The following is a 17,313-nucleotide window of genomic DNA, read 5'->3' as shown; positions in this document are numbered from 1 at the left end:
CACCCGTCCACTGAACTAAATCCCCAGACCCCTATGTTTTTGTATTTTATTTAGAGACAGGGTCTCACTGAGTTGCTTAGTGCCTCACTTTTGCTGAGACTGGCTTGGAACTTGTGATCCTCCTGCCTCAGCCTCCTGAGCTGCTGGGATTACAGGCATCTGGCTTCTGAGTGATTTTAATGGTGAGCTCAGTGATCCCTCCTGTACTCAGTTGCTCACAGCGATTCCCTTTAGGGATCTTGCCTTCCTCATTCTTCATTGTCTATACCCTCCCATCATCCTGTTATATACCTTGCTGTTACCAATACCTGCAACTCTTCCAAAATCTTCATTTCAGTTCACTGGCTCTCCAAGTACTACTTCTCACTGCCTCACTTCCACTTCCACAGCAGAAATTCCTTTGCCCATTCACAATTTCAAAAATAAACTGTGCTCACTTTTGCCACTTTAGATTCATAGCCCAGAGTTAGAACCATGCTGTTGCTCACACTCTTAGTTCTGTCTTTCCGTTGTTATTTGTCTGGCAAAGCAACTTATTTTAGAGCTATGTTCTTTTTATTAGCATTTTCCTTTAAAATCTCTGCTTCTTCTTGTTATTTGGCAGTGCTGAGGATTAAATCCAGGGTCTCAGGCATTAGAGGCAAGCACTTGACCATCTCCAGCCCTTTTTAAAGATTTTATTTTGATACAGGGTCTAAGTTGCTGAGGCTGGCCTTGAACTTGTGACTCCTGAATAGCTAAAATTATAGAAGTGTGCCACTGTGCCCTGCTCTGCTTATTATTATTAATAAAGAGAAGTGGTTTGATATTTTACTAGTAGATATTTCAGTTGAGTTTGACAGTGCATTCCAAGTGCTCAGCAAACATCACTAGGTACTAAGAATAGTAATGTAACAATGTAACAGGGGGATACCAGTTAGACATTGAGGGAACAGAATTCATGAGTGACAGTTCTTTATCTAAGTGACACCCTTGAAAACTTTGTGATAAATTTTTATTATGTTAATTGCTTTGAATAAAGAGATTAATATTTATAAAATCTTCCTTGTATCATATTCTATATGTAAAATGTTTAATTAGTGAGATAGGGGTCAGTAGAATTTCAGTAAATTAATATCTCTAGGTAGATCTACTATAACATTTATTTAGAATATTACAATCTATGGACCTTATGCTAGTTTATTTTACATAAAAAATGACCCCATATTTTTAAGAGTCCCATACCTACCTCTTTCATTTTACCTTTTATTCCCCCTTTGGAAAAATATTTGAGGTCTGAATGGGTGCAGTAAAATCCAGGTCACACTGCTGGATGTTTTAAATGGAATGTCCAGATGCTTTGTCACTTGGACCTTTTCCTTGACATTGAATCTCTTTAGCTTAGGTCAGAAGTGGAGCAGGCTTGGATGTTTGGGGCTTACTTAGCACTACTTTATTGTAATGGTGGAGGATCATCCAATGGTCGTCTATGTCAAAGTAACAATGTCCTCTTCTTGTACACTCTCCCAGGTCTACCCTGAGCTGCAGATCACCAACGTGGTAGAAGCCAACCAACCAGTGACCATCCAGAACTGGTGCAAGCGGGGCCGCAAGCAGTGCAAGACCCATGCCCACATCGTGATCCCCTACCGCTGCTTAGGTAAGCTGCCAGCTACCTGGCTGGTGTTGCGTGGTCTAGTCTTTGGCAATGAGAAAGGCTGCTCTAATCAGGTCAGGTACATGGACTTTTCCTTCAGCATTCATCAGTGCATTCCACAACTGTGGATTCAGCTAGCCGTGGATCAAAAATATGGAAACGACAACAAAACTGTCTATACTGAACATGGCCAAACTTTTTCATGTCATCATTCCCCAAAGAGTACAGCATAACAACTATTTATATAGCATTTGCATTGTATTAGGTGGTATAAGTAAGCTGGAGATGATTGAAAAATACAAGGAAGGTCCTTGGGAGGTAGTTCAGTGGGTAGAGTGCTTGCCTTGCATGCATAACACACTGGGTTTAATCCCCAGTACCACCCAAAACAACAACAACAACAACAACAACAACAACAAAAGGAGAATGTACATGGGTAATATGCAAATAACATGACATATAGCAGATAAGATTCTATAGATTTTGGTATCCACAGGGAATTCTAGAACCAGTCCCCCATGGATACTGAGGGATAATGGTACTGGTCTATGCTTTGGACTATTAAGATGGTATTGTATGTTCCAATAGTACAAGGGCAGTATTTTTGAGCTCTCTGCTTCAGAATTAATTTATCCAGGACTGACGAGTGAAAAGTGCTGAGTGGTGGGGTCTGGGAACCCTTATTTTACCAAATCTCATAAATGATTGTCATTTATACTCACTCCCTAGCCTGGTAGATTGGGGCCTCATGAGTTTTCATCACACAGACTGCATTGCAAAAAGATTCCAATGTGAAGCTGCAGCGTTTTGCTAATTTCTTGAAAAGCTTTTTCTTATAATATCTGGCTATTTTTTTCCTGTTGTTGGTGATAAGAAGTTGGAGTTGGGTTGATCTGAGGTTTAAAATTTCACCTTTGCTTTTTATTTCTGAAATTGAATTTTATGTGATCTCATGATTTTTCCTCTGGAAACATTGATACAAGTTCTTATTAAGATATGACTTGGTCCTTAATCTCTTCCTGGCTGATATTTTTAATGTAACCAGGTGTTGCAAAAAATCCGCAGTCTTTGCTCTGGTAACTGCATCTAGATGTTGTCTAATAGTTTATTCACTGTGTGAGGCTGTAAATATGGTCATAGAGGTCCCTAGATGGAGACGCTGGACAAATATTGATAGGCATTCTGATGTGACTTCTTATAAAGGTTAAGAGGAAGCCTTGAAGGAAAGCCCTTGCTTGCCTGTGCAAGGCTCTGGGTTCTATTCCTAACATGCAAAAGGATAAAAGAAAGACAGAAAGGAAGGGAGGTAAAAGAGAGAAAGGAAGGAAAGTCCAAACAGCAAGTTGACAAAGTAGATAACCACTAGAGATCTGTATGATATCTGGCCAATTAATGCCATAGAGCTCATGGATACTGTTTATGTATGTACATAATTTGAGAAGTAAATGGAGAATACTGGAAATTTCATCTGGTGGATTTACTACTCACAATGTAACTGAAGACAAAGAGTGTAGAAAACCAGATTTTTTTTTTTCCAGATTCTTAGATATTTGATAATTACAAGTTTCCTTGTTCTTGGTATTTCTGGTTCCTACATGCCGTATAAGGCCTTTTTTTTTTTTTTTGTCTGGTCAGGAAATAAAGATTTAATAAATAAGAAGAGACTAAGCAACATGTAAATATTAGATACAGAGCTCCTATTTCAGGAAATGACTATGGAGGCTTATCTGTCTCCAGGAACTGTGTACTTCAGACTGCTTTTAAAATGGCACCAAGAAATAGTGCAGAGCCGATCCAAGCCACTACAGTCAGGAGGTAGGCCATGAGTTAGTTACTTAGGTGGCCCAGACCCTGTAAATTGCTTCTTTCACTTCTCACTTGCCTGCCCTATGCAGTATTATCAAGTGCATGTTCTGTAGGATATAAACTCATGGAGGTCCTGACTAGATCTTTGAACATGTGTTATCACATAAAACGCCTGGTAGAACCCTCATGTCACATCAGAAGTGAACTTATGTTTAAATATTATGTTACTCGGAAAATTCTTTCATGATTCAGAATTATTGATACTATAATTGACTAAAAGCTGAATTCCACAAGAAAATTGCAATTTTTTACAGAGGGCCAATAGTTGAGATAAGTATTCTTTGACCCCAAATCAGGTGTTGTCTCCTCCATTGGCCACATTCCCTAATCCTCCCAGAGACTCTTTATCTCTCAAAAGCATTACCCTGTATAGCAACAGTGAATTGAAAATAAATAAATAAAAAAAAAACTTAAAAATAACCCTGCAGAAAAGAGATGTAAAAAATGTCCTAAGGTTTATATATGAAGCCAAAAGATTTTATAACACTGTGAATACACAAAAACTATCAAAATATATTGTTTTTATTGTGCTTCATGCACTCTTTGGGGGAAACAACAGCCTAATTAATTTGAGTTCTAAGAATTAATTGCATTTAGTAAATGTCACCTTGTTAGTGGTGTTGGTGACCTGTCCTCAGCATATATTTTTAACCACTACAGCAAGAGGTTCACTTCAGACTGTATCATTTCACTGAAACATGTTTATAGAAATGTACAGGATGGACAGGGACAAGGAGAAATAGAGAGAAACCCATCAAATAATTTTCTAAAAGACTATGGGCATGGTCAAGAGTTAATTCCTGACGGAGCCTTGCCTTCGGCACATACAGATCTCTCTTTTTTCTTCTGAACAGTTTCTGGGCTCCTTTGATGTTGATGTGCATAATTCAAGGGGACAGGTCACTTGTGACCTGTCCAGCAAATTTCCCAGTTCTGGTTTAGTATCTGAGATGAAATGAGTGCATTGACACTAACTGTTTTGGACATCCAGCAGGGACTAGATAATCATTAGCTATTCCCAGTAGGGATTGGGCCTGTTTTAATCATTTCTCATCTTAGAAATCCCTGTTCCTTCTCCACTGGACCTGAAATGTAACTTCATGGGACACAGAGAGCACAGAATGACTCTGGCTTTGCTCTTGAGCTTAGATTAGAGTTAGGGATCTGGGCCTTGCTTGTCTCTTAGGTAGTTTCCCAAAACTCATACTAAAGAATTACACATAGGCATATAATATACTGATGATGTGTAGTCTATGCAGAATGTGGCTTATATTTCAGGAAAAGGAATTGAAAAATATCAACATACAACTCAAGTGCATTTTATTTATACAAATGTTGTAACATCCCATTAATTTTAACACTGTTTTTACTTTCTTTTTTCCCCCACTTTGGTTTTTTCTTTTCTGCCTGCCTTTCTCCTGATTTCTTAATCTGTTATTCATTTCAATATTAAGTGCATAGGCCATCATTAGAGTATTTCTTCCGGAAGACAGTGTTAGTTCTATTAGTCTTTTCCCTCACAGGAGTGCTTATTGAGAGTCAGAGAGATTGGCTTTCTGCTATAAGTCCCACAGTTCTTCAGAATTGGGACTACAGCCCCTCATTCCTTAATTTTTAGTCTAATGTTCTTTACAATATACATATAAAAATTATGTGTTAGAACAAATATCCATCTGATTTCTAAAACCAACTCATATAAGCAAGACTGTGAATAAGAGCAATAAATAACACTTTTTTAAAAAAATTACCACAGTATGTATAATATGTCAAAATATACTCTGCTGTCATGTTTATCTAAAAAGAATAAATTTTAAAAAATCACCTTGATCAAGGCGACTACCATGACGCCTGGCACAGGATATATCTCCATGTGATAATATTTTCTACTTCATAGTAGTAACAGTATCCTTCTTACATATTCCTGCTGTTTGAAGAAAGAACTGCTATTTAGCATTAACTAAGTACTGTAAGATCTCTGACTATACCCTGAGGCACCCTTAGTCAAAGGAGATTTTTACTAGAGTTACTTTTCACAAAGATGCCATCTAGAAAACAATATAAGATTGTCTCAAACATTAACTATGTTAAGATTCAAAACAAAGCTTGGAGAGAGAAAAGTTCAGGTTATGTGTGGCATGCACCTCCCTAACCACCCTATCAGATGAAGGATCCAATGTTGCTCTGGTGATTTCTCTGTAAACCAGTTGCTTTGGACATCCCTGCTCTACAGCATCTCACATGCCTCAGGGAGAAGGGGACAATGGATCAGGTTGCCATCGCCAGGCCACTTTCTTCCCACAGAGCAGATGATTTCCCTTGGGAGTGAGCTGGCTTTCTCAGTTCACCCTTTGCTTTTCGTAGTACTTCTGGAACCAGGATGTACGCTCTGTCTTAATCTTACAAACATTGTATTAATTATTGCATGTGCAATTCAGTGCCCATCATTTATCATCACTCAGGGAGAATTATTTTTTTGTAAAGCTTTCAAATGCTTTCCATTTGAATAGCTGCTCTTCATGGTGTAATGGATCCACTATTGAAATTGGCACACTTCTGCTGTCGCTGACCAGCGAAAGCAAGGCGCATTGCCTAAGATAAATTACTGTAGATTTACGGGGGCACAGTCAGGTTAATAGCATAATCCAAAGGAAGAATTAGAAGTTAAAGAATGACTACCTGAAATGTCATTGTTTCCTTTTCTAATTAAGACTTTCCAAACATGTAAGTAGTAATAACCAGGAAACTGCTCAGTATAGTCAAATGAGAAATTAAAGGTATTCAATTATTTTCATTTTGAATTTAGCCGTTGTAATAAAATTTCAGTATAAGTATTCCTTTTTTTTCTATGTGGCAGCTTCTGTGAATGATCTCTAGCTATCTTAATCATTAAGGTTGCAAAGTATGTATTTGATAATGATAGATATTGGACCATGGGAACTCTTTGAGCTTCTGCTAAGCAACAGTTCTTTTCAGATACATCACACAATAGAACAATACTCAAGAGTATTATGTAGACTAAACCAAACTTCACACATGGGAGTGGGGAGGGAAGAACATTTTTGTTGTCGACTTCAAAGATCTTGTAAATGTTCGGAGGTCCGAGCACAGTATTCCAGTGTGATAAAACTAAGAAGTGCTTTTTTGTGGACTCAATATCTTTCAGGCTTTTTTTTTTTGTACTTGGGTTTGAACTCAGCGGCACTCCATCACTGAGCCACATCCCCAGCCCTTTTTGTATTTTATTTAGAGACAGGGTCTCACTGAGTTGCTTAGTGCTTCGCTTTTGCTGAGGCTGGCTTTGAACTCACAATCCTCCTGCCTCAGCCTCCCAAGCCTCTGGGATTATGGGTGTGCCCGTGCCTGGCAACAACTTTCAGTTTTAATATTGCAAATTCGGTACAGCCAATTTTTATACCACCTCCAGTAGTACCCATTAAAGCATAACTATTTACTTACTTTGAAGGGAAGAGTTAATTATATCAAGAATACTGAAAAAATTAAGAAAAACATTTTTTTTCTCAAGTATTTTAAGACTTTTAAAGAAGTTATTTGATGTTTATACTTGATGAAAGAATTGACTAAGAAGTACGGGGGTAGGGAATGTGTTTTTTTAATAGTTAGAAACAAAAAAAAAGTCACAAATATAAGAAATGACATCAAGACAGCAATGAATCTAAAACCAGAGTGAGAGGTATTTCAATTTCAGTATCAAAGGGTGTTACAAAATGTTCAGATTTTAGTAGTTGACACAGAAATCCCTTAGTATTTGTTTTTCTCTCCAGTCTAGGGATAAATTCTGCTATCTTTCTTTATCACCGCAGTCACTGAGTAACTTCATTCAACTTTCCCTCTTTTCTGTATCCCTTGATAAATTTCACTTCTTGCTGCTGGTGCCTCCCAGGAGGATTCCCTACCTCCCCTCTGCTGTCAGTGAATCTCCGCTTTGGCTTTGAACCCTGATGGTAAAGGGACTTCCCAGGGCAACAGCTGTGCACAGGTAGTGCAGACTTCAGGGGGAGCGTGGGGAGGGTCCCAAGAGGGGAAGAAATGGCACCAAAGCATTAACCGCATTTTAGGACTTTGCATGGTTTTACCTATAGTTCCCTTGAAGAATTTGGGAAAGATATAGTGATGATGAGTGCATAGAAAGTGAAGCAAATCTTAAAATGAGGCAAGTACTAACCTTTTTTTTTTTTTTTTTGTACCAGGGATTGAACTCAGGGGCACTTGACCACTGGATCACACCCCCAGCCCTTTTTTGTATTTTATTTAGAGACAGGGTCTCACTGAGTTGCTTAGCACCTCGCCATTGCTGAGTCTGGCTTTGAACTAGTGATCCTCCTGCCTCAGCCTCCTAAATTGCTGGGATTACAGGCGCATGCCACTGTGCCCAGCAAGTACTAACTTTTGAAAAAGAGTTAAAAATGTATCAAAAAGTTGTAAAATACAGAATTACATCACTGCTCAGTTATGAGCCATTTGGGCATCATGAGATTTATCTGGGCTCACATTTTTGGAGATTTCAGCCCATGATCAGTTGGCCCTGTTACTTTTGGGCTGGTGGGGAAGCAGCATCTAGTTGCCTCAGGGGCACAGGGGCACGTGGTTGGGCAAATCCCATTCACTTCCTGGTGGCCAGGAAGTGGAAGAGAGAGGAAATAGGGGGGCAGCCTTCCAGTATCTTCTACAAGGGCATGTCTCTGGTGACCCAACTTCCTTCCACTAGGCTCCACCCCTCAGAGGCTCTACCACTCCCCACAGTGCCACCCTGGAGATCAAGCCTTCTCTGTGGGCCTTTCAGGGACATTGAAGATCCAAACTACAGCACAGAGTCCTCATGCAAATGCCAGATACTTGACAACTCTGTACTGCTACGGTGGTGACAGGAAGGAGGGAGACTCTGGTGAAATTTCACCCTCCATCGTTGGAAGACCTAAAGTGGAAAAATGGAGAAAAGAGCTGTTTAATACAGAGCTGAGAATTACAGGGACAGGGACAAGTAGCAGAAGAAACAGCAAAATGAGAGTATACTTTAAAGTAATATTTCTGTCACCTATAGTATGCTGTCAGTATAGCGCATCATCTTTGAATATGGGGAGGAAGCTCAAGAGGGGGTGATGGGTTTGGAGAAAGTATTACAGTCAGTAGATCTGAGGGCCTCATGAGGAAGGATAGCACTCCTGGTAGAGAATAAATAGTGCATGGTATCGTAAATGAAGGATGCTTCCCTGCAGTACCAGTAAACTTGGAAATGATTGGTTTCTGTTCAAAATGTAAGCTCTTTGATGAGTGGGACTTTTTTTTAGTCACTGAAAATTTCCCAGAGGTTGTAACATGTCATGACATGTAGTACATACTGGCTTTTTAATTTTTTGTAGCCCTGGAGACTGAAAGCAGATCCTCACACATGCCAAGCAAATACCTTATCACTGAGCTATATCCCCAGCCCTTTTTTTTTTTTTTGATTTTGAGACAGAGTCTAGCCACATGGCCTCAAGTTTTGCGATCCTCCTTTCTCTTACTCTCAAGTAGCTGGGATTACAGGTATGTGCCACTGCACCCAACTACACAGTACATACTTAATAAGCTTACAGCAAATGAATGGAGGATATACTGCCTATTGGAAAAGGGAAGGAAAAGGAAAAGAAGGAATAAAGTAAACACTAGGGAGACAGAAGACATGGACCAGGAATTTCACCTGCCCAAAAGACAGAATTTCTGACATTATGACATGTGTCATTTACTTCAAAACTCTTGTGTTGCTCAGGAGAAAGGGCAGGTATTGTTGTTTTTTTGTTGTTTTTTGGTACTGGGGATTGAACCCAGAGGCGTTTTACCACTGAGCCACACCCCCCCCCCCAGCCCTTTTTATTTTTTTGAGACAGGTCTCATTATGTTGCTTAGGGTTTCACTAAGTTTCTGAGGCTGGCTTTGAACTTTCAATCCTCATGCTTTAGCCTCCTGAATCTCTGGGATTATTGACATGTGCCACTGTGCCCCACTTAGGGCAGTTTTTATTTAGCAACCAAAAAAAAAAAATAACATAAGGATCCTCAGATAAGGAAGACAGCAAGTGTTCTAGATCTTAATAAGAAGAACTAAAATTTAGGAAATAGGGTTAGACCCCTTTCTACATATGTCTAGTAAAAATCAGTGTGCACCAGAGGCCTCTGTGTTTTACTCAGTGTCCTGAGCTTTTAAATATAATGATAAGCATCATTTTAATAAAAACCCACTTTTAAATGTGATACGCAGTGGTTATATAGATTTTGGAAACTTGAGATTTTTATGTTGCTCCTTAAGAAATGGGATACTAATTGCGAATGTCGAACATTAACTCCACTCATCCTGTTTAGAATAATGTCTTTTACTGAGTGATTAGATGAATGTGGTGTTTTAGTAGTTATTTGATGTAGATGTAAAGACTTCCCTTCTAAAGGTTGAATCTTTTTATGCCATTAATACTTGGAGGCATTCCCTTGCTGTATTGATTAGGCACCTGTATTTTCAAGAATGTCACCCCACTTGAGTTCCCCCCCCCAGACCTTTCCCTTTAGTGTTAACTACTTTACCAGAATATGGTGCGGCCTTATTTCTTAAATTTATTTTTTTGAAAATCTGTATGTCACTGAAAGAAGATTCCTGTATTTACTGGGTGGAATCTGGATCAGCTGGGAAGACAGTTCATTTCTCAGGGCTGCAGGATTCCTATGAATCGGCCTTATAACTCTTGCTTTATTGAAAGCTTAACGCAGTCATAAATCAGGGACTTATGTTATTCTCTATGCAGATTTAATATGAGGAGGCTCAGTGATATTCTCAATATGCCAAGAAATCATCCTAAATTTTATGAGTTAAATAACTTGAACGTGGTTTTCTTCTTCCATCTTGTTCCCTTCTTAAGTGTTTGGTCAACGTTCTTGGTCACATCGTGAGTACCAGTTCACCTATGTGTTTTCTTCAGTTTGGTTCTTTAACCTCGTTGTTTCTGATGTGACTTCATGAAGACCTTTGGCCTACTGACCCTTTATTTAATTTTATCTACCAGGAATGTTTTGTCTTTTCGTCTTTTCCCTATTTTTCAGAATTGGGCCCTCACTCCAGTCAGTCTTCCTTGAATCCTTGTTCTGTCCCTTCAGAGCCAGGCTTCTTGATGCGGTGTCAGAGCACCTGTGTCAACTCCCTGGCCCCAGCTCCTGCCATGGTTGGCTGTTATCAGTCATCCATCCCTTTAAGCCCAGTTGCCTCTGACGTTGTCACATCCTTTGGGTCCTCTCTGTTCCATGGCCTCTCAGTGGCATCCAGCTTTGATGATTGTAGCCTTCTCCCCACATCATCATGCCGCCGGTCTGTTTTTCTTTCTGTCTCTCAGGCACATTTTCTGCCTCTTTAAGAAATTCTGAATATTGGTATCCCAGGTTGCCATTTTCTCACAAGACACATACTTGCCAGAAGACTCCATCAGCGCCGCGGTTTGGCAACAGCCAGTGTTGACCATTCCTGAGTTACCATGAGTTACCAGAAAGAGTTCAAGGTCAGGCCTCTTCCTGTGGAAGCTTCACCAAGAATTCAGAGTTGGTGTGACCCCTGGAGTGTAGGCTCTTGCACTTACTGGGACCTTCATCTAAGTAATGGTAGCTGAGGCTGCAGCTCTGAGGTAGAGTGCTTTTGAAGCTCCAGGGAGGTGCCCTGCTAGGAACTGCAAAAGAAACCAAAACAAAAGAGCACTAATAAGTGATAAATCTGAGGCCTTAGATGTATCATTTTTCTCTGTTGGTTTATTGTTGGGTATTATTTGTGATAAAAGCATAGACTTACTCTCAGTCTTTATTAAAGTTTTCTGCACCCTTGATTTCATGCATAAAAATTAATTAGATTTAAATGAACCTAATATAGAAACCCTGCTATTGATGCAGAAATAGACCCCATACTGGGCTCTCACCAGAATCAGTGGTGGTTGTTATTTCTTTGCTTTGCTTTGCTTTTTTTTCCCCTGCCAGCTAATGACACCTGGTATGCAAGAATAAAATTAGTCAAGATTAAATCCCTATTAAGTATTCATGTGCTGATTTTTAACACATTTTAGAGTGGTAATATATCATTACATATAGTCTTCTTAAATTTGACTTTTAAAAAGCATTTTAAATCCTTTAACGTAAATATGAAATTTCTTAACCCAGTAGGGTTTGTTTGTTTGTTTTTCTCACATAGATGTGGTCTCAGGTTGGAATTATCGCCTTAAGCTGTGAGATCTTATACTTGTTACTAAACTGTATAACCAGAAGGAGAGAGTTAAATTAAATCATTTGAAAACAAAGCCCAGAAAACTGTCGAATGTAGGAAGGCCAATTAAAGAATTCCTTAAATGAGTCAAGAATGACAAGTGCCAGAAATTCAGGAAAACACACCACGTACCACCCATTGTTACGGTTGATGAATGTTGAATTGCACATGAGACTTGATATCAAAGATGCCTTTTGCACTTGGTATAACAGTTGGCTTTTCAGTACAACAGCTCTGTTTTCCCAAAGGGATGGCCTACTATAGATGGCCTTAAAAGTACACATCTTCCAGGGACTTATATAAAACCATCTCCTAAGGGTTTGAGATAATCCAGAGAGTTTGAATATAAACAACAACAACAACAACAAAAAAAAATGAATGAACATGCAGAATATCCTGCAATGGTATAAGCGGATGAGGTGGATGCCTCAAAGCCAAGAGAGGAAACTGACCTTTCTCTCCATTTTCCTTCCTTGAAGGTAAACTTGTACACACTCAACTGTTAAATGGGGATTGCTTGAAGCTTAGGTAACAAACATCTTGTGGCCTTGGTTTTGTTAGAAAGTTTGCCCTTCTACCCCCAAATGATAAGTCACTTATACTCTCTTAAGGGAGTCTGCTCTCCAGCTCTTCTTACCCAAATGAGTCTTTCCAGCATTCTTCCAAACGACAACGGTTTTGGTATAAAGCAACTCTCATCCTAACTTTAACTTTCCTTTAATGTACATTTTAGTCATCTTTATCATTTTAAATGAAAGACAGAAACTGTATTATTTGGAAGAAAGGGAGCCCCCTGTACTTATAAGCCCCCAGCCCTGTACTTATCATGTTTCCTCATTTCTAAATGTTAAATATAAAATGAGAAATTTGCCTTCTCTAAACTCTTCTCATGTGCCTCCTATGTTTGATAGAAGCTTACCTTGAAAAACTATTTCAAGCTTAGTTTGATCTAAAGGCTGAACTTCAGCTTGCCTGAAATGCTTGCTTTTCAAAATGTTTGCTCCCTGGAGAGGTAACTGAAGTCTGCCTTTTCATGTGACTTTGGATTGTTGACCTGGAAGATTTTGGGGGTAACGCAAGCGGCTTTGGCATAGTTCCACTGCTTTCTGGTTTGAGTCGGGCCTAGGAAGGAGGGCGGGGCTCACTGTGTACAGAGGGGAGATGTAGTTTGGAGATGTTTGAAGCCTGAATGCACCTTTATTTGATGCCTTGCTTTTATTGCTTAAGAGAATTTTTTAAACTGCTGCATCCATAAATGTGCTGCCGCTTGTAATGACGGCATATTTAAATGATATTGCATCAAACAAATGCATTTTCTCTTTGCCTGGTGTGTAAAATTTGAATGACACTTGTGCTGTGTCTGAAGGGAACAGACACTTTCATTATCAAGTTCAGTCAAGCAGAAAAGTAGCAAAGGGAGCAGAAATTTCCATTTGCATCTATGATTGAAGTTGTAGTGATAAAAGAAAATTACTAGGTTGAAAAAGAGCCCTCTTCTCATTCTGCTATATGACGCGGGATTTTGTCAATTTGGAGATCATTTTTGTACCTCTGGGAAGGCACTGATCAAAAGGCTCAAATTATACATATCCTTTAACTGACCTGCAATATTTCTTGTTGTTTTGTTTTTTTCTAATTATCTAGAAACAGATTCTGTATCATTTTGTTCTTAAAATTTATTATCCATTAGTTATAAAAAAACTATTAGTTTTATGTACAATTATTAGAGATTCATAATACTTTAATTGTAACAGCAGGTGTAGACAGATAACTCAGTTGCCGTCATAGACCACTGCATTAGAGATATGGATCAGCATTCCAGGGGAGTTTTTCTACTAAAAAAATAGTTAGAATCAGGGGCTGGGATTGTGGCTCAGTGGCAGAGTGTTCCTCTAGCATGGGCAGGGCCCTGGGTTCAATCCCTGGCACCCCACATGAAGACAATTAATAAAATCAAGGTTTTGGGTCCAACTACAACAAAAAAATAAATATTTAAAAAATTTTAAAAAATGGTTAGAATCTACTTTTTGAAGCCTTAATGTAGTTATTTCTTCCTCAAACCTTCTTCTGTAAATGTCCAGAAATTCACTTATTTTAGCTCTCTGAGGGGTGATAAACCATAGCAAATTGATTTACAGTAATGAAACTAATCCTTGTTTATAAATCTGAATGTCAATTTCTAAGTACACAGTGGCATGGTAACAAAAAGAGAGATTCTGATTTATCTGGTGATCTATCCCCACTAAAAAGATGGCGTGGTTTTTAAAAATCATGACTCAATGGGCTGGGGATGTGGCTCAAGTGGTAGCGCGCTCGCCTGGCATGCGTGCGGCCCGGGTTCGATCCTCAGCACCACATACAGACAAAGATGCTGTGTCCGCCAAATACTGAAAAATAAATATTAAAGTTCTCTTTCTCTCTCCCTCTTTCTCACTCTCTCTCACTCTTTCTTTAAAAAAAAAAATCATGACTCAAAGGGATGTAGGTAATTTCTACAAGGTATTTAAAAAAATGTTTTTTAATTGTAGATGGACACAATACTTTTATTTTTGTTTATTTTTATGTGGTGCCAGGATAAAACCCAGTGCCTCACACATGCTCGGCAAGTGCTCTACCATGAGCCACAACCCTGGCCCTCTACAAGGTATTTTTATTGAAGAGCTTGATGAATCGTGATAAAGTATTTTGGTTTTTGTTCTATTAAATATTGGGTTTCTCATCCCTAAATGCTGTTGCTGGTAGAGTGACAGAATTCCGATACTTCATTTTTCTCTGCTTTCACAGAGCTCTGGAAACTTGAAGCAATGGTCTTAATACTTGGTAAAAGACTATGTCAGTTTCAAGTACTCTATCCAAATTTCTTTCTGGCTGGCTCTTTTGTTTAACGCAGTGACATCTTTTCCCACTCTTTTTTTTCTTGTTATAAGAGATTTTGACTCCTTGAGGAATGGCTCAGTGTTCTCTGGGTGCCTTCCTGAGATTTGGTGAAGTTGATTGAGCACTTGATTTTGGTACGTTTGCTAAAAGCAATACCCTCCAAGTGGAAGTGCCTAGCAAGTGCTAGGAATGCCAAGTCAAAGGTCAGAATTGGAAGAGCAGAGATTGTTGACTCCTTAGGCATGAACAGTACAGCTGTGTGATGGAGTAGGAAGAGCAGAGAACAGAGGATGGTCTCACTTTATAATCAGAATTTTGGAAATGTAGGTGAATGAGAGGAAAGGAGTGATGAGTTTGAGGTGTGTCGTGGAGAAAAGCTCTGCCTGGGCTGGTGGAAGCTGGGGAAGGAGACTGGAGGGAGACGGTGTAAGAGAAAACCAGAGAGCTTCAGGGCTGAGACCAGTGTGTGGTTGCAGTTGACCTCAAAAGTAGAGTTGCTGATCGCAGGTTGCGGGAGCGGGACCAGATGGTGAAGGGTTGGCAAGAACAAGTCAGGGGCTTGAGAGTGGCAGTCCACAACTCTGTTGAGGAGTTTATCCAAAAGTGCCTCTTCCTGTCTTGATTATAGCCTACCTCACACATGGGTTTCTGAATGTGAATGGAAAACACACACTGTGTATTTTTACCTCCCCATATGATTTAAGGTTTTGGTAATAACTAGTGGTTCTCTTGCCTCACCGTACATCATCTTGGTTGGTATTTTGTAAGCAATTATGTGGTTGTTTTTTTTTTTTTCTGTGCCCCATATATAACCCTATTTAATTGCATCTTTAAAAGATTCTCTGGCTTTGACTTTTTAAATAAGGTACAAAGAAAGGGAAAAGGGTTAGGAGAAAGCAGCAGCCAGAGGATGCTTGTGTTTTTAACAAACAAAACATAATTTAGGAGGATCCCCTACAGGGTCTGATTTTAGCTCTTTTCTCAAGAAAGGACTGAACTCAGCTGCAGGAGGTTCAGGTTGAAAGGAAGCCTTGTTTCTACATCCGAATTGGTCACATCCCCATAAATGCAAATTACAATATGAGAACTGCAAAAAGTGAAACAGAGGAAGAAGGGTAGTTTGCTTGATAAATAGAATTAATGGTGATAATAAACAGCATCCTAGTGGTCCACCATTCAATAACTAAAACATCTGCTACTGCAATAACAGAGAATGAAACTAATCGTGCAATCTCAATGTATTCAAATTTAGGATTTATGGTTTTTCTGACTTATCTTCGGCTTTGGATTTTCTCCCATAACCTCAGACCTGTCCACCATCAACTCATCTCTCCTTGAATGAAATTCCTGATCTCTAAAATCTGAGGCTAAGTCTGTGCTGCCCATTGCTGACCACCAGCAACATGTGGCTATTTAATACTTAAACATGGCTCATCCAAACTGTGTCAGAAGTGTAAAACATACAGCATATATAGAAAAAGTAGTATAGGAGGAAAATAATAGAGAATGTCTTAGTATGCCTGTATATCAAAATCACTAAATCTGCCTGAGTCATCACATTGCTTTTAAATCTAGAGCTCTTTCTACTATATTTTGCAATTCTGTAATTAAACAAATGACAAGAGAGGAGCAATATGGCTTTTATGGATGTGTGAAAAAGCATCAACCCTTAAAATGATACAAAGCATCCAATCTATGGGGCAGAACAGAGCTTAGACAAGATACGAAAGACGGTGAAAAACTGAATCCCCCCCCCCACCAAATGACAAATACTGTATGTTTCCATGAAGTACTTAGTCATATGCAAAAGGGAAATGGAATGGTGGTTAGCCAGGGGCTGGGGGAAGGGACAAATAGGGATTTTTGTTTAACAGGTTCAGAGTTTAAAAGTTTTGCTAGATGTAAAGCATTCTGAAGATGGACCATGGTTGCATGACCATGTGAATGTATTCAACACTATTGAAGCATACACTTAAATTTTATGTCATGTGTTTTACCACAATTATAAAGGAATGAAGAGGACAAACCATTCTGAAGTGTATTTATGATGCAGTAAGCTGTAAGATTAAAAACCTTAATGAGACGTGTTGCAATGAAAAATCTTAAATAGACTCTTGCTACCTGAAGGAATAGTTGAATAGCATCACTTGGGAGCTTGTTAGAAGAGTCCCACCTTTGATTTGTCCAATCAGGATCTAAATTTTAACAAGATCCCCAGGTGATGCGTATGCATGATAAAACTTGAGAAGCCCTGTTCGAAACATCATTTCTCAAAGTGTGGTCCATGAGCCACCTGCATCAGAATCACTCTGGGGAGGTCTGTTTTCAGGCCCATCCCAGAAGGCATAACAATCAGATCCAGGTGGTGGGGACAGAGGACCTATGAAACTGCCTCCCGCCCCCATCCCAAGCAATCCGGAAGCTCACTGAAGTTTTAGAGCTTATGATTTGGAAAGATTTAGCACAATGGAGATTTTTACTTGTCTTTTAACAGATGTTGGAATTATGACAAGTAGCAAAAAAAAAAAAAAGGTTTATAATTGGTGAAAAATATGTGTTAGATGTGGGAGTAATAATTAATGCATTAAAAAAGAGTCTATAGGAAAAGCATGCATAACTGTTTTCAGGTTGGCTAGTGAGGAAACTGTCCA

The 17,313-nt window shown here is 39.1% G+C and overlaps 1 protein-coding gene across 6 annotated transcripts in view; it reads left to right on the top strand.

Moving 5' to 3' along the window:
- Nucleotides 1–17,313, top strand: part of App (amyloid beta precursor protein) — a 237,999-nt gene that overhangs the window by 72,370 nt on the left and 148,316 nt on the right. For all 6 annotated transcript variants that reach the window (XM_078044496.1, XM_078044500.1, XM_078044498.1 and 3 more), the window contains exon 3: nucleotides 1,510–1,639. In XM_078044496.1, the coding sequence (XP_077900622.1) occupies nucleotides 1,510–1,639 (130 nt within the window). The remainder of the gene's footprint in view (nucleotides 1–1,509; nucleotides 1,640–17,313) is intronic.

The sequence above is a fragment of the Ictidomys tridecemlineatus genome, chromosome 3, assembly GCF_052094955.1.
Source record: "Ictidomys tridecemlineatus isolate mIctTri1 chromosome 3, mIctTri1.hap1, whole genome shotgun sequence".
Lineage (NCBI taxonomy): Eukaryota > Metazoa > Chordata > Mammalia > Rodentia > Sciuridae > Ictidomys > Ictidomys tridecemlineatus.
This window is presented reverse-complemented; position numbering and strand designations above follow the sequence as displayed.